This window comes from Crinia signifera, chromosome 3, assembly GCF_055691185.1.
Source record: "Crinia signifera chromosome 3, ASM5569118v1, whole genome shotgun sequence".
NCBI classification, from domain to species: domain Eukaryota; kingdom Metazoa; phylum Chordata; class Amphibia; order Anura; family Myobatrachidae; genus Crinia; species Crinia signifera.
In genome coordinates this window covers 341,662,924-341,685,165 of record NC_139219.1, presented here as the reverse complement: position 1 = coordinate 341,685,165, position 22,242 = coordinate 341,662,924, and the positions used below count along the sequence as shown (strand labels likewise).

The following is a 22,242-nucleotide window of genomic DNA, read 5'->3' as shown; positions in this document are numbered from 1 at the left end:
CCATCCATCTGACATTAATAAGCCGTTTTTAAATTTTTTAGTGTGAGTATTCTGAGAGGGGGGACCCCCCCCCCCCCCCCGATTGCAATACCAGCTGACATCAGATCCACACTATCAGATTTGTTTTATTCAATACGTTTATACTGTATTGACACATATATATCAATCAGTATTACACAAGGGTGGAGCTTTCACCCTTTTTGTCTTCCATATTTGACAAAAATACCGTAAGAGACTCAACCTGGATACGTGCCGATTAACAGGGGAGTAATATTTATTTCCTAGTGCTTTTCTGAGGTGAAGGGCTTCCCTCTTTCATAACGAAGGCTTACATTTAGCCTCTTTTAAAGTTCAAGTTTCAACGCAAAATTGCTTGTTTACCAGATGTGCGCACTTTCATGCAGGCAGTGCTGCACATTCAGCCTCCGTTTGTTCAGTGTTGTTCTAAAAGTATTGGAAGGTCCTCCCTTTGAGCCTTTGTAAACATGGATCTTAAATGGTTTACTGTTAAAACAGTGTATCTTCTAGCCATTGCGTCAGCAACAAGTTTCTGATCTAAGTGCTCTATCCTGCCAGTCACCTTTCTTGATTTTTCATCATGATACGGACAAAAAAAGGGCTATCTCCCTAAAGTGGTGTCAATGAGGAAATTGTGGTTCGGGCCTTTCTGTCATCCTGGAGAAGCCTCCTTGGATGTGGTACGGGCTCTCAAAATTTACGTAGATCACACTACATCTATTAGATGTACAGATACTCCGTTCGTACTTTTTGGTTTTCACAGGCATGGATGGCCAGCTACAAAACAAACGTTGGCTCGGCGGCATTGCATGACAATCTCCGAAGCATATTCAAGACCAAATCTTACAGTTCCAAATTCCATTTTGGCCCACTCTACACGGTCAGTAGGGCCTTCATGGGCAGCACACCGCAGAGCTTCAGCAGAACAGCTCTGCAAAGCTGCCACTTGGTCATCAATGAATACCTTCCTTCGGTTTTATGCTTTTGACTCCTTTGCTTCTCAGGATGCTTCCTTAGGGCGCAGAGTTCTCCTCTCGGCTCAGGAGCATTCCCTCCCTTAAATACCTGCTTTGGGACATCCCCAATGTGACCCTGTGTAGCACTGTGGACCCTGAAGAGGAAATATGAAGTTATGGTAGACTTACCATGTTAACTCCTTTTCCTCAAGGTCCACAGGACGCCCACCCTGAACGTACCTGGCCTTTCGGGTTCATTTATTCTCAGAAATTAGATGCCTAGGTTCAGGTGGGGTGTGGACCGGAGCATCCTGGGACTATAAGTTTAACTTTTGGTGCTCCGGACACAACCTACCAGCACAACCCCAATGTGACTCCTGTGGACCTCAAGGAAAAGGAGTCAACCATGGTAAGTCTACCATAACTCCATATTTACTTTCCCCTGCCCCCTTACAGATACGGATCCTAACACTCCCCCTCCCCTCCCACCCAACCATAACCCTAAATCTGCAGTAGCATGTTTGCTAAGCCATGGTAGCAGTGAGGCTATGGGAGAAGTGTGTGTGTGTGAGGCTATAGGCGCCACTTGTGCATATGTGTGAGGCCTCTATTAACTGTATATACAGTAAATATAGAGGGACACCAATATTTATCTTGTCCCCAGGCAACTGGGACAAACTTACATCACTGATGAAGAGGTATGGCAGGCCTCACCCTGAAGTCCACCATTCTTCAGAATAGGATGTGGGAGGACGTTCTCAGATATAGAATAAAGTCTGAAGATTCCAAGTATAAAAACCCTTTATTGGAGTAGACATATCTGTTAGATATGGTGGGCTTTAACTCACCATCAGCAGGTATGGGCCATTCACCAGTGATTGGAGATGTGGCACTGGAAGTGGTCTGTAACCCACCAACAGCAAATATGGACCATCCACCAGTGAGCAGAGGTGGGGCCCTGGACGTGGTCTGTAACCCACCATCAGCAGGTATAGACCAACCACCAGGTAGCAGAGGTGGGACACTGGAAGTGGTATGTAACATCAACCAGTGAGCACAGACGAAGCACTGGAAGTGGTCTATATCAAACCATCAGCAGGTATGGCCCATCCACCAGTGAGCAGAGGTGTGACACTGAAGGTGGTCTGTAACCCACCATCAGCAGATATGGCCCATCCACCAGTGAGCAGAGGTGGGGCACTGAAGGTGGTCTGTAACCCACCATCAGCAGGTATGGCCCATCCACCAGTGAGCAGAGGTGTGACACTGAAGGTGGTCTGTAACCCACCATCAGCAGGTATGGACCATCCACCTGTGAGCAGAGGTGGGGCACTGGAAGTGGTCTGTAACCCACCATCAGCAGGTATGGACCATCCACCAGTGAGCAGAGATATGGCACTGGACGTGGTCTGTAACCCACCATCAGCAGGTTTGGACAATCCAAAACTGAGCAGATGTGGGGCACTGGAAGTGGTCTGTAACCCACCATCAGCAGGTTTAGAACATCCACCAGTGAGCGGATGTGGGGCACTGGAAGTGGTCTGTAACCCACCATCAGCAGGTTCGGACCATCCACCAGTGAGTGCAGACGGATGTGGATGTGATCTATAAACCACCATCAGCAGGTTCGGACCATCCACCAGTGAGTAGATGTGGGGCACTGGAATTGGTCTGTAACCCACCATCAGCAGGTTTGGACCAACCACCAGAGAGCGGATGTGGGGCACTGGACATGGTCTTTAACCCACCATCAGCAGATATGGAACATCCACCAGAGAGCAGATGTGGGGCACTGGACGTGGTCTGTAACCCACCATCAGCAGGTTTGGACTATCTGCCACTGAGTGGATGTGGGGCACTGGAATTGGTCTGTAACCCACCATCAGCAGGTTTGGACCATCCACCAGTGGGTGCAGATGGCTCTGGAAGTGACTCCTCCTACAAAGTCTCAAATCAGATGACAGGGAATCCCATGCCATTAGGTAAAGCCTTTGCTCATCACGATAAACTGTACTCTTCCATTGGTGGCATCATCTCGTGCACCTTCGTCTATCTGGCAATCACTGGGGCTAGACCTTATCCATCAAATAAATAAGAGAAGCACATCTTTTGCCCTTAACAATCTTGTGGTGCACAGGAAGACATTGTCATCTCCTTGCTATAGACACAGGGCTATGGTTACTTTGTTCACTGTCGGATGAGGAGGCAGATGAGGAATGTAGAGAAAGAAATAGGACCACTGGTAGTTTCTTGGCCAGGCTCATAGACAAGGCTTTGGGTGATCGTCCTCAGTGGGAGCCAGGAGTAAGAAGTGACATCAGGTTACAGGAGGACTCTCTGGCACCACTGTGACCTCTGAGACACTACGATGGGTGGTCTCTGCCATCTCTGTCTAGAAGAAGTCTGGAAATGTATACTGTAGCAGCGTAATCGCCAAGACCACCAGAACGGCACACAGGACAAGCACCACCCACACAGGGAACGTTCCTTAAAAGAGAGACACAGAACTACATTATTGCACAGAAGGAATGAACAGAATGACTGTACAGAAGACAACCCCACCACCCATGGAGGAGAGTGAAGGGGTAGAACCCCAACCTGCCCTATAGGGCAGACCATAAGATGGAGAGACACACACATTATACAACACTAAAGGACTAAAGCACTTACTATGAAGTGTGAGAAAATAACATGGGGTGGGGGGGGGGGGGACTTGCTCAACATAGCAGAGGGACAAGCTCACAATAGAAGAGAGGAGGGGGAAGGATGTGTTCACTATAGGAGGAGGGAGAAGGACACCCTCAAAATAGAGGAGGGAGAAGGACGAAGGACGTGCTCACTATAGGAGGAGGGAGAAGGACGTGCTCACTATAGAAGGAGATGGAAGGACATGATCACTATAGGAGGAGGGAAAAGGACACCCTCAAAATAGAGGAGGGAGAAGGACGTGTTCACGATAGAAGAGAGGGAAGGGCGTGCTCACTATAGGAGGAGGGAGAAGGACGTGCTTACTATAGGAGGAGGGAGAAGGACGTGCTCACTATAGGAGGAGGGAGAAGGACGTGCTCACTATAGGAGGAGGGAGAAGGACGTGCTCACTATAGGAGGAGGGAGAAGGACGTGCTCACTATAGGAGTAGAGAGAAGGACGTGCTCACTATAGGAGGAGGGAGAAGGACGTGCTCACTATAGGAGGAGGGAGAAGGACGTGCTCACTATAGGAGGAGGGAGAAGGACGTGCTCACTATAGGAGGAGGGAGAAGGACGTGCTCACTATAGGAGGAGGGAGAAGGACATTCTCACTATAGAGGAGTGGAGGGGGAAGGACGCGCTCACTATAGAGGAGAGGAGTGGGGGGGGGGGGGTGGGAGGACACACACTATAGCAGAGAGAGAGGGGACAGGACACTCACCATAGCAGAGAGAGGGGAGGGACACTCACTATAGCAGAGAAACACAGGGGAGGGACACGCTCACTATAGCAGAGAGAGAGGGGAAGGGACACTCACTATAGCAGAGAGAGACAGGGGAGGGACACCCACTATAGCAGAGAGGGAGAGGGGAGGGACACACTCACTATAGCAGAGAGAGAGGGTAAGGACAAGCTCACTTTAGCAGAGAGACAGGAAAATGACACGCTCACTATAGCAGAGAGACAGGGGAGGGACAAGCTTACTTTAGCAGAGAGAGACAGGGGAGGGACACGCTCACTATAGCAGAGAGAGACAGGGGAGGGACACGCTCACTATAGCAGAGAGACAGGGGAGGGACACGCTCACTATAGCAAAGAGAGACAGAGGAGGGACACGCTCACAATAGCAAAGAGAGACAGAGGAGGGACACGCTCACAATAGCAAAGAGAGACAGGGGAGGGACACGCTCACTATAGCAGAGAGAGATGGGAGGGACACGCTCACTATAGCAGAGAGAGAGGGGAGGGACACTCACTATAGCAGAGAGAGACAGGAGGGACACTCACTATAGCAGAGAGAGAGAGGGGAGGGACACGCTCACTATAGCAGAGAGAGACAGGGGAGGGACACGCTCACTATAGCAGAGAGAGACAGGGGAGTGACACGCTCACTATAGCAGAGACAGGGGAGTGACACGCTCACTATAGCAGAGAGAGGGGAAGGACTGGCTCACTATAGCAGAGAGGGGGGAGGGACACGCTCACTATAGCAGAGAGAGAGGGGAGGGACACTCACTATAGCAGAGAGAGAGAGGGTAAGGACAAGCTCACTTTAGCAGAGAGACAGGGAAGGGACACGCTCACTATAGCAGAGAGACAGGGGAGGGACAAGCTCACTTTAGCAGAGAGAGAGAGGGGAGGGACACGCTCACTATAGCAGAGAGACAGGGGAGGGACACACTCACTATAGCAGAGAGAGACAGGGGAGGGACACGCTCACTGTAGCAGAGAGAGACAGGGGAGGGACACGCTCACTATAGCAGAGAGAGACAGGGGAGGGACACGCTCACTATAGCAGAGAGAGACAGGGGAGGGACACGCTCACTATAGCAGAGAGAGACAGGGGAGTGACACGCTCACTATAGCAGAGACAGGGGAGTGACACGCTCACTATAGCAGAGAGAGGGGAAGGACTGGCTCACTATAGCAGAGAGGGGGGAGGGACACGCTCACTATAGCAGAGAGAGAGGGGAGGGACACTCACTATAGCAGAGAGAGAGAGGGTAAGGACAAGCTCACTTTAGCAGAGAGACAGGGAAGGGACACGCTCACTATAGCAGAGAGACAGGGGAGGGACAAGCTCACTTTAGCAGAGAGAGACAGGGGAGGGACACGCTCACTATAGCAGAGAGAGACAGGGGAGGGACACCCTCACTATAGCAGAATGACAGGGGAGGGACACGCTCACTATAGCAGAGAGAGGGGAGGGACACGCTCACTATAGCAGAGAGACAGGGAGGGACAAGCTCACTTTAGCAGAGAGAGACAGGGGAGGGACACGCTCACTATAGCAGAGAGAGACAGGGACACCCTCACTATAGCAGAATGACAGGGGAGGGACACGCTCACTATAGCGGAGAGAGAGAGGAAGGATACACTCACTATAGCAGAGGGAGAGGGGAGGGACACTCACTATAGCAGAGAGAGACAGGGAAGGGACACTCACTATAGCAGAGAGAGACAGGAGGGACACTCACTATAGCAGAGAGAGAGAGGGGAGGGACACGCTCACTATAGCAGAGAGAGACAGGGGAGGGACACGCTCACTATAGCAGAGAGAGACAGGGGAGTGACACGCTCACTATAGCAGAGACAGGGGAGTGACACGCTCACTATAGCAGAGAGAGGGGAAGGACTGGCTCACTATAGCAGAGAGGGGGGAGGGACACGCTCACTATAGCAGAGAGAGAGGGGAGGGACACTCACTATAGCAGAGAGAGAGAGGGTAAGGACAAGCTCACTTTAGCAGAGAGACAGGGAAGGGACACGCTCACTATAGCAGAGAGACAGGGGAGGGACAAGCTCACTTTAGCAGAGAGAGAGAGGGGAGGGACACGCTCACTATAGCAGAGAGACAGGGGAGGGACACACTCACTATAGCAGAGAGAGACAGGGGAGGGACACGCTCACTGTAGCAGAGAGAGACAGGGGAGGGACACGCTCACTATAGCAGAGAGAGACAGGGGAGGGACACGCTCACTATAGCAGAGAGAGACAGGGGAGTGACACGCTCACTATAGCAGAGACAGGGGAGTGACACGCTCACTATAGCAGAGAGAGGGGAAGGACTGGCTCACTATAGCAGAGAGGGGGGAGGGACACGCTCACTATAGCAGAGAGAGAGGGGAGGGACACTCACTATAGCAGAGAGAGAGAGGGTAAGGACAAGCTCACTTTAGCAGAGAGACAGGGAAGGGACACGCTCACTATAGCAGAGAGACAGGGGAGGGACAAGCTCACTTTAGCAGAGAGAGACAGGGGAGGGACACGCTCACTATAGCAGAGAGAGACAGGGGAGGGACACCCTCACTATAGCAGAGAAAGGGGAGGGACACGCTCACTATAGCAGAGAGACAGGGGAGGGACAAGCTCACTTTAGCAGAGAGAGACAGGGGAGGGACACGCTCACTATAGCAGAGAGAGACAGGGGAGGGACACCCTCACTATAGCAGAATGACAGGGGAGGGACACGCTCACTATAGCGGAGAGAGAGAGGAAGGATACACTCACTATAGCAGAGGGAGAGGGGAGGGACACTCACTATAGCAGAGAGAGACAGGGAAGGGACACTCACTATAGCAGAGAGAGAGAGGGGAGGGACACGCTCACTATAGTAGAGAGACAGGGGAGGGACACACTCACTATAGCAGAGAGAGACAGGGGAGGGACACGCTCACTGTAGCAGAGAGAGACAGGGGAGGGACACGCTCACTATAGCAGAGAGAGACAGGGGAGGGACACGCTCACTATAGCAGAGAGAGAGAGGGGAGGGACACGCTCACTATAGCAGAGAGAGACAGGGGAGTGACACGCTCACTATAGCAGAGACAGGGGAGTGACACGCTCACTATAGCAGAGAGAGGGGAAGGACTGGCTCACTATAGCAGAGAGGGGGGAGGGACACGCTCACTATAGCAGAGAGAGAGGGGAGGGACACTCACTATAGCAGAGAGAGAGAGGGTAAGGACAAGCTCACTTTAGCAGAGAGACAGGGAAGGGACACGCTCACTATAGCAGAGAGACAGGGGAGGGACAAGCTCACTTTAGCAGAGAGAGACAGGGGAGGGACACGCTCACTATAGCAGAGAGAGGGGAGGGACACGCTCACTATAGCAGAGAGACAGGGGAGGGACAAGCTCACTTTAGCAGAGAGAGACAGGGGAGGGACACGCTCACTATAGCAGAGAGAGACAGGGGAGGGACACCCTCACTATAGCAGAATGACAGGGGAGGGACACGCTCACTATAGCAGAGAGAGGGGAGGGACACGCTCACTATAGCAGAGAGACAGGGGAGGGACACGCTCACTATAGCAGAGAGACAGGGGAGGGACACGCTCACTATAGCAGAGAGAGGGGAGGGACACGCTCACTATAGCAGAGAGAGAGGGGAGGGACACGCTCACTATAGCAGAGAGACAGGGGTGGGACACACTCACTATAGCAGAGAGAGACAGGGGAGGGACACACTCACTATAGCAGAGAAAGACAGGGGAAGGACACGCTCACTATAGCGGAGAGAGAGGGGAAGGACACAATCACTATAGCGGAGAGAGAGGGGAAGGACACGCTCACTATAGCAGAGAGGGAGGGGACATGCTCACTATAGCAGAGAGAGACAGGGAAGGGACACGCTCACTATAGCAGAGAGAGACGGGAGGGACACTCACTATAGCAGAGAGAGACGGGAGGGACACTCACTATAGCAGAGAGAGAGGGGAAGGACACGCTCACTATAGCAGAGAGAGACAGGGGACGGACACGCTAACTATAGCAGAGAGAGGGGAAGGACACGCTCACTTTAGCAGAGTGAGGGGAGGGACACGCTCACTATAGCAGAGAGAGGGGGGAGGGACACGCTCACTATAGCAGAGAGAGGGGGAGGGACACGTTCACTATAGCAAAGAGAGAGGGGAGGGACACGCTCACTATAGCAAAGAGGGGAGGGACACGCTCACTATAGCAGAGAGAGGGGAGGGACACGCTCACTATAGCAGAGAGACAGGGGAGGGACAAGCTCACTTTAGCAGAGAGAGACAGGGGAGGGACACGCTCACTATAGCAGAGAGAGACAGGGGAGGGACACCCTCACTATAGCAGAATGACAGGGGAGGGACACGCTCACTATAGCAGAGAGAGGGGAGGGACACGCTCACTATAGCAGAGAGACAGGGGAGGGACACGCTCACTATAGCAGAGAGACAGGGGAGGGACACGCTCACTATAGCAGAGAGACAGGGGAGGGACACGCTCACTATAGCAGAGAGAGGGGAGGGACACGCTCACTATAGCAGAGAGAGAGGGGAGGGACACGCTCACTATAGCAGAGAGACAGGGGTGGGACACACTCACTATAGCAGAGAGAGACAGGGGAGGGACACACTCACTATAGCAGAGAAAGACAGGGGAAGGACACGCTCACTATAGCGGAGAGAGAGGGGAAGGACACGCTCACTATAGCGGAGAGAGAGGGGAAGGACACGCTCACTATAGCAGAGAGGGAGGGGACATGCTCACTATAGCAGAGAGAGACAGGGAAGGGACACGCTCACTATAGCAGAGAGAGACGGGAGGGACACTCACTATAGCAGAGAGAGACGGGAGGGACACTCACTATAGCAGAGAGAGACAGGTGAGGGAAACGCTCACTATAGCGGAGAGAGGGGAGGGACACACTCACTATAGCAGAGAGAGAGGGGAGGGACACACTCACTGTAGCAGAAAGAGACACACTCACTATAGCAGAGAGAGACAGGGGAGGGACACGCTCACTATAGTAGAAAGAGACACGCTCACTATAGCAGAGAGAGACAGGGGAGGGACACGCTCACTATAGCAGAAAGAGACACGCTCACTATAGCAGAGAGATACAGGGGAGGGACACGCTCACTATAGCAGAGAGAGAGGGGAGGGACACGCTCACTATAGCAGAGAGGGGAGGGACACGCTCACTATAGCAGAGAGACAGGGGAGGGACATGCTCACTATAGCGGAGAGAGAGGCTAATATCAAGGGATCACCGATGGTATGCAAGTGCTGATAGGGCAGGAAAATGGTTAGCACATCTGGCAAAACAGGACCGGCCCTCGACCATTATCCCAAAGATCACATTAGAGTCAGGGGAGGAGGTGGTGGAGACCCCTAAGATTGCACAGGCCTTTGTAACATACTTCAGCAAAGCATACCAATCGCAATTAGGTAAGAGGCAGGAAGAAATTGTGGAATATTTGGGATTAATTACCATGCCACGACTCCCGATAGAAATGAAAGAATTTCTCGATGCTCCCATAGAATTAGAGGAAGTGATAGTGGTGATTAAATCACTACCGGCTAATAAAGCGCCTGGGTTAGATGGGCTTCCCAGAGAAATATATCAGCAATACAATAAAAGTTTGGGACTGCAGCTGTTAAAACTGTTTCGGGCAATGGAGGAGGAAGCGAGTATAGCCCCGTCAATGTCTGAGGCCTCTATAATAATGATTCCCAAAAACGGAAAGGACCCTTCACGGATTGATTCTTATAGACCGATTTCATTAATTGCCTCGGATGCTAAAATATTTGCAAAAGTATTGGTGAACCGATTGAGCAAAATTATTAATAACATCATTCATCCAGACCAAACCGGTTTCATGGCCGGTAAATCAACAATGATCAATCTGAGAAGGGTCTTCTCGTATATCCAAATGGCGGAGGTTAGGGGTATCGACGCAGTAGTGGCATCCTTTGATGCCAATAAAGCGTTTGATTCTATTGAGTGGGAATATTTGTGGACTGTTCTTAGGACCTTTGGGTTTTGAGAGAGGTTTATAAAGTGGATTTCACTTCTTTATAAAAATCCCAGGGCAAGGATGACGATAAATGGGTTTACGTCCCCTTTGTTTCCATTGTTTAGGGGTACCAGACAGGGGTGCCCCCTATCCCCCCCTGCTTTTTGCGGTGGCAGTAGAGCCACTGGCTTGTGCACTAAGACAAATATTGGGTAGAGGGGAGCAGGGATTAGATTTGGGCGTAAATATGGTGTCATTATATGCCGACGATTTATTAGTGGGCGTGTCTAATCCAGAGGTGGATTTCCCCAGAATTGTGGAATATCTCCAGGAATTTGGGGAACATTCAGGTCTTAAAATGAACTGGGAAAAGTTGCACTTAATGTATATCGGGAATAATAATAATATCCGTATGGACTTAGTGGGCCTATCTCTTCAGCCGGTAGAAAAGTTTAGATATCTAGGAATATGTGTGTCGAGTAGGGCTACCGATTACATCGGCGACAATCTCATCCCACTGATAAAAGACATTAAGGTTAAGTGTCGGTGTTGGATAAAACTTCCTCTATCACAAATTGGAAGGGTAAATCTAATAAAAATGTCAGTATTGCCCAGGCTCTTATATGTATTTCAACACTCACCAGTATATATAAAGGATGATTATTTTAAGAAAATTAACAGCATTATCTCCTCTTTTATTTGGCGGAATAAGAGAGTAAGGATCAAGATGGACACGATGTGTAGAGATAGGGATAGGGGGGGGTTGGCGGTCCCAAATTTTAAGATCTATTATATTGCTGCCCAGCTGGTCCATCTATGCTCCTGGGTCCGGGAAGGGGAAGCCACGGAAGAGTTGGTTAAATTAGTGCAATGCGGGGGGGCAGAATTAGCTCCACTTCAGCGTTTGCTATCGAAAGACCTGCGGGGGAATCAGCCTTCAATTATAATTCAAGCAGTAAAAATCTGGCAATGGGTATGTAAAGTGACCAACTACATGGGGATAGATCCCGATACCTCAATATTCTCCCTGAATACCATGAGAGAAATAAAAGAGCAGCAGGGAGAGCAGGCTTGGGGGAAATACGGGGTGATCACGATAAGACAATTTTGTTATGAAGGAAATATTAGATTGTTTAGTGATCTACAGATGGAGTATGATCTGCCTGGACACATGTTCTTCAGATTCCTCCAAGTCAGAAGTGCTTTGATGCAGGAAGGCTGTGGGACACTGTAGAACATTGTTGAATCGCCAGGCAAAAAATGTATTAAACAACTGAGCAGTGGGAAGAGATTGTCTAAGAAGTACAGGTATCTGAACACATATATCCAAAATGAAGAACTGTTGGTTTTAAAAGAAAAATGGTCTATAGATATTCCACGTCTGGTTGAGAATGATTGGAGGGAGGCTTTGTCATTTCCAGGTAGGGCTACTACATCAATTCGAACTCAACAAGTACAATTTAACATCCTCCATAGGAGTTATATAACCCCGGTTAAATTGAAAAAAATCGCGGGAGCCCAATCGGATAGTTGCCCAAAATGCAGGGTCGAGTCGGGGACCTTTTGGCATCTCATGTGGGAGTGTAAGGTAATTAAAGAATTCTGGGATGAGATAATTGTTAAAATGGAAAAGGTGGGAGTCCCTCGGGGGTCCCTTACGGAGTTAAATTTGGTTTTGGGGGTATGGGAGGAGAGAAACCCGGCAGGGGAATGGAAGCAATTGGTGACGAATCTGTCAGCCATTGCTAAAGTAATAATAGCAAGGCAATGGATGGCCTCCTCGGGTCCAAAAATCATGGACTGGTTGAGCATGGTTAATAGCATATGGGAACACGAGCGATATGTATATGCTACAAGGGGAGCTGGCATAAAATTTTGCAAGGCTTGGGGTCTATGGAAACAATCAAGGTTTTATAAAGTAGAAGTTCGGAAAGACGGTCAATGAGAAGGGAGGAGAGTTAAAGATAGGAGAATGGCACAAGTAATTTGGGACACAATAGCCTATAATGTAGGTAGAATAGGGAAGTCCATATGGACAACGACTAGGTAAAAGTGAAAATTAATAAAAAACACTTAAGGAATATATGTATATCAATTTTTTCTCTGATAGGAATAGAGGGATATCAATTCACAGGGGATATCACTGTATGATGCGCCACAAAGTTAATGACACGAAATAGGGGTCAGTTTAATATGGGATTAATTAAGGGGAAAAATAAATTGAATATGGAGTTTTTTCTATTAGGGAAATATTATAAAGGATAGACACGAAAAGGGGTTTTTGGAAGGGTTAAAAATATAAATAAGGTATAAATTTAAAAAGATAAAGAGATCACATCGTGTAAAGTTAGAAACACGGGGCACATATAGTAGCTCTTCTAGTAGGTAGGTTGCCGTTTCTCCAATGCCTATAGTATACTGGTATAAACTAAATTAAATAGGTATCCATAGCCAGGAGCTAAGATCAGATTAACCGTGTAAAACCCGGAACTTAAACACGTCCGAGAAGGAATTAGTAGGGGGAACTCTAAGGTAGTTTGAGGAGCCACGTGATTGTTGGAGGGAGTTGCCAATAATAAGTAATGTAAGAGTCTTAATATTTATGGAGAGTGGTACAGCGTAAAGGCAAGAAGTATAGGCCAAGTGTTTGTGTGTTTGTGGAAAGGGGGGAGGGGGGCGGGAATTGTATGTATGCTACTAAATGAAATGTAAGTGTTTTTCAAATATAACTATTTTGTAATTTATTGTATTACTTGCAACGTTGGAATAAATAAAACTCAATAAAAAAAAAAAAAAAGAGAGAGACAGGGGAGGGACACGCTCACTATATCAGAGAGACAGGGGAGGGACACGCTCACTATATCGGAGGGACACGCTCACTATATCAGAGAGACGGGAGGGACACGCTCACTATATCAGAGAGACAGGGGAGGGACACGCTCACTATATCAGAGAGACAGGGGAGGGACACGCTCACTATATCAGAGAGACAGGGGAGGGACACGCTCACTATATCAGAGAGACAGGGGAGGGACACGCTCACTATATCAGAGAGACAGGGGAGGGACACGCTCACTATATCAGAGAGACAGGGGAGGGACACGCTCACTATATCAGAGAGAGAGAGAGGGGAGGGACACGCTCACTATAGCGGAGAGGGGAAGGACACGCTCACTATATCAGAGAGAGACAGGGGAGGGACACGCTCAATATAGCAGAGAGAGAGGGGAGGGACACGCTCACTATAGCAGAGAGAGAGAGAGGGGAGGGACACGCTCACTATAGCAGAGAGAGGGGAGGGACACGCTCACTATAGCAGAGAGAGGGAAGGGACACGCTCACTATAGCAGAGAGAGGGGAGGGACACGCTCACTATAGCAGAGAGACGGGAGGGACACGCTCACTATAGCAGAGAGAGACAGGGGAGGGACACGCTCACTAAAGCAGAGAGAGAGAGAGGGGAGGGACACGCTCACTATAGCAGAGAGAGGGGAGGGACACGCTCACTATAGCAGAGAGGGAAGGGACACGCTCACTATAGCAGAGAGAGAGGAGGGACACGCTCACTATAGCAGAGAGACGGGAGGGACACGCTCACTATAGCAGAGAGAGACAGGGGAGGGACACGCTCACTATAGCAGAGAGACAGGGGAGGAACACGCTCACTATAGCAGAGAGAGAGGGGGGAGGGACACGCTCACTATAGCAGAGAGAGACAGGGGAGGGACACGCTCACTATAGCAGAGAGAGAGAGGGGAGGGACACGCTCACTATAGCAGAGAGAGACAGGGGAGGGACACGCTCACTATAGCAGAGAGAGACAGGGGAGGGACACGCTCACTATAGCAGAGAGAGACAGGGGAGTGACACGCTCACTATAGCAGAGAGAGAGAGGGGAGGGACACGCTCACTATAGCAGAGAGAGACAGGGGAGGGACACGCTCACTGTAGCAGAGAGAGACAGGGGAGGGACACGCTCACTATAGCAGAGAGAGACAGGGGAGGGACACGCTCACTATAGCAGAGAGAGAGAGGGGAGGGACACGCTCACTATAGCAGAGAGAGACAGGGGAGGGACACGCTCACTATAGCAGAGAGAGAGGGGAGGGACACGCTCACTATAGCGGAGAGAGGGGAGGGACAAGCTCACTATAGCAGAGAGAGACAGGGGAGGGACACGCTCACTATAGCAGAGAGAGACAGGGGAGGGACACGCTCACTATAGCAGAGAGAGAGGGGAGGGACACGCTCAGTATAGCAGAGGGAGACAGGGGAGGGACACGCTCAGTATAGCAGAGGGAGACAGGGGAGGGACACGCTAACTATAGCAGAGAGAGGGGAAGGACACACTCACTATAGCAGAGAGAGAGGGGAGGGACACGCTCACTATAGCAGAGAGGGAGGGGACACGCTCACTATAGCAGAGAGAGACGGGAGGGACACGCTCACTATAGAAGAGAGACAGGGGAGGGACACTCTCACTATAGCAGAGAGACAGGGGAGCGACACACTCACTATAGCAGAGAGAGAGGGGAGGGACACACTCACTATAGCAGAGAGAGAGGGGAGGGACACACTCACTATAGCAGAGAGACAGGGGAGGGACACGCTCACTATAGCAGAGAGAGAGAGGGGAAGGACAAGCTCACTTTAGCAGAGAGAGACAGGGGAGGGACACGCTCACTATAGCAGAGAGAGACAGGGGAGGGACACGCTCACTATAGCAGAGAGAGACAGGGGAGGGACACGCTCACTATAGCAGAGAGAGACAGGGGAGGGACACGCTCACTATAGCAGAGAGACAGGGGAGGGACACGCTCACTATAGCAGAGAGAGACAGGGGAGGGACACGCTCACTATAGCAGACAGGGGGGAGGGACACGCTCACTATAGCAGAGAGAGAGAGGGGAGGGACACGATCACTATATCAGAGAGACAGGGGAGGGAAACGCTCACTATATCAGAGAGACAGGGGAGGGACACGCTCACTATATCAGAGAGACAGGGGAGGGACACGCTCACTATATCAGAGAGACAGGAGGGACACGCTTACTATAGCAGAGAGAGACAGGAGAGGGACACGCTCACTATAGCAGAGAGACAGGAGGGACACGCTTACTATAGCAGAGAGAGACAGGGGAGGGACACGCTCACTATAGTAGAGAGAGACAGGGGAGGGACAAGCTCACTATATCAGAGAGAGACAGGAGGGACACGCTTACTATAGCAGAGAGAGACAGGGGAGGGACACGCTTACTATATCAGAGAGACAGGGGAGGGACACGCTCACTATAGTAGAGAGAGACAGGGGAGGGACACGCTCACTATATCAGAGAGACAGGAGGGACACGCTTACTATAGCAGAGAGAGACAGGAGAGGGACACGCTCACTATAGCAGAGAGACAGGAGGGACACGCTTACTATAGCAGAGAGAGACAGGGGAGGGACACGCTCACTATAGTAGAGAGAGACAGGGGAGGGACACGCTCACTATAGCAGAGAGACAGGAGGGACACGCTTACTATAGCAGAGAGAGACAGGGGAGGGACACACTCACTATAGCAGAGAGAGAGAGGGGAGGGACACGCTCAGTATAGCAGAGAGACGGGAGGGACACGCTCACTATAGTAGAGAGAGACAGGGGAGGGACACGCTCACTATAGCAGAGAGAGAGAGGGGAGGGACACGCTCAGTATAGCAGAGGGAGACAGGGGAGGGACACGCTAACTATAGCAGAGAGAGGGGAAGGACACTCACTATAGCAGAGAGAGAGGGGAGGGACACGCTAACTATAGCAGAGAGGGAGGGGACACGCTCACTATAGCAGAGAGACAGGAGAGGGACACGCTCACTATAGCAGAGAGAGAGGGGAGGGACACGCTCACTATAGCAGAGAGAGAGGGGAGGGACACACTCACTATAGCAGAGAGAGAGGGGAGGGACACACTCCCTATAGCAGAGAGAGAGGGGAGGGACACACTCACTATAGTAGAGAGAGAGGGGAGGGACACACTCACTATAGCAGAGAGAGAGGGGAGGGACACACTCACTATAGCAGAGAGAGAGGGGAGGGACACGCTCACTATAGCAGAGAGACAGGGGAGGGACACGCTCACTATAGCAGAGAGAGAGGGGAGGGACACGCTCACTATAGCAGAGAGAGAGGGGAAGGACACGCTCACTATAGCAGAGAGAGAGGGGAAGGACACGCTCACTATAGCAGAGAGAGAGGGGAAGGACACGCTCACTATAGCAGAGAGAGAGGGGAGGGACAAGCTCACTATAGCAAAGAGAGAGGGGAGGGACACGCTCACTATAGCAAAGAGACAGGGGAGGGACACGCTCACTATAGCAGAGAGGGGAGAAACACGCTCACTATAGCAGAGAGACAGGGGAGGGACATGCTCACTATAGCAGAGAGAGAGGGGAGGGACACGCTAACTATAGCAGAGAGGGGAGGGACACGCTCACTATAGCAGAGAGACAGGGGAGGGACACGCTCACTATAGCGGAGAGAGAGGGGAAGGACATGCTCACTATAGCGGAGAGAGAGGGGAAGGACACACTCACTGTAGCAGAGAGACAGGGGAGGGACACGCTCACTATAGCAGAGAGAGAGGGGAGGGACACGCTCACTATAGCAGAGAGACAGGGGAGGGACACGCTCACTATAGCAGAGAGAGAGGGGAGGGACACGCTAACTATAGCAGAGAGGGGAGGGACACGCTCACTATAGCAGAGAGACAGGGGAGGGACACGCTCACTATAGCGGAGAGAGAGGGGAAGGACACGCTCACTATAGCGGAGAGAGAGGGGAAGGACACACTCACTGTAGCAGAGAGACAGGGGAGGGACACGCTCACTATAGCAGAGAGAGACATGGGAGGCACACTCACTATAGCAGAGAGAGAGAGAGGGGAGGGACACTCTCAATATAGTAGAGAGAGACAGCGGAGGGACACTCACTATAGCAGAGAGAGAGAGGGGAGGGACAAACTCACTATAGCAGAGAGAGAGGGGAGGGACACACTCACTATAGCAGAGAGAGAGAGGGGAGGGACACGCTCACTATAGCAGAGAGAGAGAGAGGGGAGGGACATGCTCACTATAACAGAGAGAGACAGGGGAGGGACACGCTCACTATAGCAGAGAGAGAAAGGGGAGGGACATGCTCACTATAGCAGAGAGAGAGGGGGAGGGACATTCACTATAGCAGAGAGAGAGGGGGAAGGGACACTCACTATAGCAGAGAGAGAGGGGGGAGGGACACGCTCACTATAGCAGAGAGGGGAAGGACACGCTCACTATAGCAGAGAGACAGGGGAGGGACATGCTCACTATAGCGGAGAGAGAGGGGAAGGACACGCTCACTATAGCGGAGAGAGCGGGGAAGGACACACTCACTGTAGCAGAGAGACAGGGGAGGGACATGCTCGCTATAGCAGAGAGACAGGGGAGGCACACTCACTATAGCAGAGAGAGAGAGGGGAGGGACACTCACTATAGCAGAGAGAGAGAGGGGAGGGACACGCTCACTATAGCAGAGAGAGAGAGGGGAGGGACATGCTCACTATAGCAGAGAGAGAGGGGGGAGGGACACTCACTATAGCAGAGAGAGAGGGGGGAGGGACACTCACTATAGCAGAGAGAGACAGGGGAGGGACACGCTCACTATAGCAGAGAGGGGAGGGACACGCTCACTATAGCAGAGAGACAGGGGAGGGACACGCTCACTATAGCGGAGAGAGAGGGGAAGGACACGCTCACTATAGCGGAGAGAGACAGGGGAAGCACACTCACTATAGCAGAGAGACACAGGGGAGGGACACGCTCACTATAGCAAAGAGACAGGGGAGGGACACACTCACTGTAGCAGAGAGATAGGGGAGGGACACGCTCACTATAGCAGAGAGAGACAGGTGAAGCACACTCACTATAGCAGAGAGACACAGGGGAGGGACACGCTCACTATAGCAGAGACAGGGGAGGGATATGCTCACTATAGCGGAGAGAGAGGGGAAGGACACGCTCACTATAGCGGAGAGAGAGGGGAAGGACACACTCACTGTAGCAGAGAGACAGGGGAGGGACCCGCTCACTATAGCAGAGAGAGACAGGGGAGGCACACTCACTATAGCAGAGAGACACAGGGGAGGGACACGCTCACTATAGCAGAGAGACAGGGGAGGGACATGCTCACTATAGCGGAGAGAGAGGGGAAGGACACGCTCACTATAGCGGAGAGAGCGGGGAAGGACACACTCACTGTAGCAGTGAGACAGGGGAGGGACCCGCTCACTATAGCAGAGAGAGACAGGGGAGGCACACTCACTATAGCAGAGAGAGAGGGGAGGGACACTCACTATAGTAGATAGAGACAGCGGAGGGACACTCACTATAGCAGAGAGAGAGAGGGGAGGTACATGCTTACTATAGTAGAGAGAGAGAGGGGGGAGGGACACTCACTATAGCAGAGAGAGAGGGGAGGGACACGCTCACTATCGCAGAGAGTGACAGGGGAGGGACACGCTCACTATAGCAGAGAGACAGGGGAGGGACACGCTCACTATAGCAGAGAGAGACAGGGGAGGGACACGCTCACTATAGCAGAGAGACAGGGGAGGGACACGCTCACTATAGCAGAGAGACAGGGGAGGGACACGCTCACTATAGCAGAGAGAGACAGGGGAGGGACACGCTCACTATAGCAGAGAGACAGGGGAGGGACAAGCTCACTATAGCAGAGAGACAGGAGAGGGACACGCTCACTATAGCAGAGAGAGACAGGGGAGGGACACACTCACTGTAGCAGAGAGAGACAGGGGAGTAACACGCTCACTATAGCAGAGAGAGGGGAAGGACTGGCTCACTATAGCAGAGAGGGGGGGAGACGCTCACTATAGCAAAGAGAGACAGGGGAGGGACACTCTCACTATAGCAGAGAGAGAGAGAGGGTAAGGAAAAGCTCACTTTAGCAGAGAGACAGGGGAGGGACACGCTCACTATAGCAGAGAGACAGCAGAGGGACACTCACTATAGTAGAGAGAGAGAGGGGAGGGACACAATCACTATAGCAGAGAGAGAGGGGAGGGACACTCACTATAGCAGAGAGAGACAGGGGAGGGACACGCTCAGTATAGCAGAGAGAGACAGGGGAGGGACACGCTCAGTATAGCAGAGGGAGACAGGGGAGGGACACGCTCAGTATAGCAGAGAGAGACAGGGGAGGGACACGCTCAGTATAGCAGAGAGAGACAGGGGAGGGACACGCTCAGTATAGCAGAGAGAGACAGGGGAGGGACACGCTCAGTATAGCAGAGAGAGACAGGGGAGGGACACGCTCACTATAGCAGAGAGAGAGGGGAGGGACACGCTCACTATAGCAGAGAGACAGGAGAGGGACACGCTCACTATAGAAGAGAGACAGGGGAGGGACACGCTCACTATAGAAGAGAGACAGGGGAGGGACACTCTCACTATAGCAGAGAGACAGGGGAGGGACACACTCACTATAGCAGAGAGAGAGAGGGGAGGGACACACTCACTATAGCAGAGAGAGAGGGGAGGGACACACTCACTATAGCAGAGAGAGAGGGGAGGGACACACTCACTATAGCAGAGAGACAGGGGAGGGACACTCTCACTATAGCAGAGAGACAGGGGAGGGACACACTCACTATAGCAGAGAGAGAGAGGGGAGGGACACACTCACTATAGCAGAGAGAGAGGGGAGGGACACACTCACTATAGCAGAGAGAGAGGGGAGGGACACACTCACTATAGCAGAGAGACAGGGGAGGGACACGCTCACTATAGCAGAGAGAGAGAGGGGAAGGACAAGCTCACTTTAGCAGAGAGAGACAGGGGAGGGACACGCTCACTATAGCAGAGAGACAGGGGAGGGACACACTCACTATAGCAGAGAGAGAGAGAGGGGAAGGACAAGCTCACTTTAGCAGAGAGAGACAGGGGAGGGACACGCTCACTATAGCAGAGAGAGACAGGGGAGGGACACGCTCACTATAGCAGAGAGACAGGGGAGGGACACGCTCACTATAGCAGAGAGAGACGGGAGGGACACTCACTATAGCAGAGAGAGACAGGGGAGGGACACGCTCACTATAGCAGAGAGACAGGGGAGGGACACGCTCACTATAGCAGAGAGAGACAGGAGGGACACGCTTACTATAGCAGAGAGAGACAGGGGAGGGACACGCTCACTATATCAGAGAGACAGGGGAGGGACACGCTCACTATAGTAGAGAGAGACAGGGGAGGGACACGCTCACTATATCAGAGAGACAGGAGGGACACGCTCACTATAGCAGAGAGAGAGGGGAGGGACACACTCACTATAGCAGAGAGAGAGAGGGGAGGGACACGCTCACTATAGCAGAGAGAGACAGGGGAGGGACACGCTCACTATATCAGAGAGACAGGAGGGACACGCTTACTATAGCAGAGAGAGACAGGAGAGGGACACGCTCACTATAGTAGAGAGACAGGAGGGACACGCTTACTATAGCAGAGAGAGACAGGGGAGGGACACGCTCACTATAGTAGAGAGAGACAGGGGAGGGACACGCTCACTATAGCAGAAAGACAGGAGGGACACGCTTACTATAGCAGAGAGAGACAGGGGAGGGACACACTCACTATAGCAGAGAGAGAGAGAGGGGAGGGACATGCTCACTATAGCAGAGAGAGAGACAGGGGAGGGACACGCTCAGTATAGCAGAGAGACGGGAGGGACACGCTTACTATAGTAGAGAGAGACAGGGGAGGGACACGCTCACTATAGTAGAGAGAGACAGGGGAGGGACACGCTCACTATAGCAGAGAGAGAGAGGGGAGGGACACGCTCAGTATAGCAGAGGGAGACAGGGGAGGGACACGCTAATTATAGCAGAGAGAGGGGAAGGACACTCACTATAGCAGAGAGAGAGGGGAGGGACACGCTCACTATAGCAGAGAGGGAGGGGACACGCTCACTATAGCAGAGAGACAGGAGAGGGACACGCTCACTATAGCAGAGAGAGAGGGGAGGGACACGCTCACTATAGCAGAGAGAGAGGGGAGGGACACACTCACTATAGCAGAGAGAGAGGGGAGGGACACACTACCTATAGCAGAGAGAGAGGGGAGGGACACACTCACTATAGTAGAGAGAGAGGGGAGGGACACACTCACTATAGCAGAGAGAGAGGGGAGGGACACACTCACTATAGCAGAGAGAGAGGGGAGGGACACGCTCACTATAGCAGAGAGACAGGGGAGGGACACGCTCACTATAGCAGAGAGAGAGGGGAGGGACACGCTCACTATAGCAGAGAGAGAGGGGAAGGACACGCTCACTATAGCAGAGAGAGAGGGGAAGGACACGCTCACTATAGCAGAGAGAGAGGGGAGGGACACGCTCACTATAGCAAAGAGAGAGGGGAGGGACACGCTCACTATAGCAAAGAGACAGGGGAGGGACACGCTCACTATAGCAGAGAGGGGAGAAACACGCTCACTATAGCAGAGAGACAGGGGAGGGACATGCTCACTATAGCAGAGAGAGAGGGGAGGGACACGCTCACTATAGTAGATAGAGGGGAGGGACACACTCCCTATAGCAGAGAGAGAGGGGAGGGACACGCTCACTATAGCAGAGAGAGAGGGGAGGGACACGCTCACTATAGCAGAGAGACACAGGGGAGGGACACGCTCACTATAGCAGAGAGACACAGGGGAGGGACACGCTCACTATAGCAGAGAGATACAGGGGAGGGACACACTCCCTATAGCAGAGAGAGAGGGGAGGGACAC

General features: G+C 51.8%; 1 protein-coding gene across 1 annotated transcript in view; it reads right to left on the bottom strand.

Moving 5' to 3' along the window:
* Positions 1 to 1,757: 1,757 nt before the first annotated feature.
* Positions 1,758 to 22,242, bottom strand: part of PREB (prolactin regulatory element binding) — an 85,981-nt gene continuing 65,496 nt past the window's right edge. Inside the window, 1 exon segment of the mRNA XM_083178990.1 lies at positions 1,758 to 3,461. Coding sequence (XP_083035116.1) covers positions 3,367 to 3,461 — 95 coding nt within the window. The 3' untranslated portion in view covers positions 1,758 to 3,366.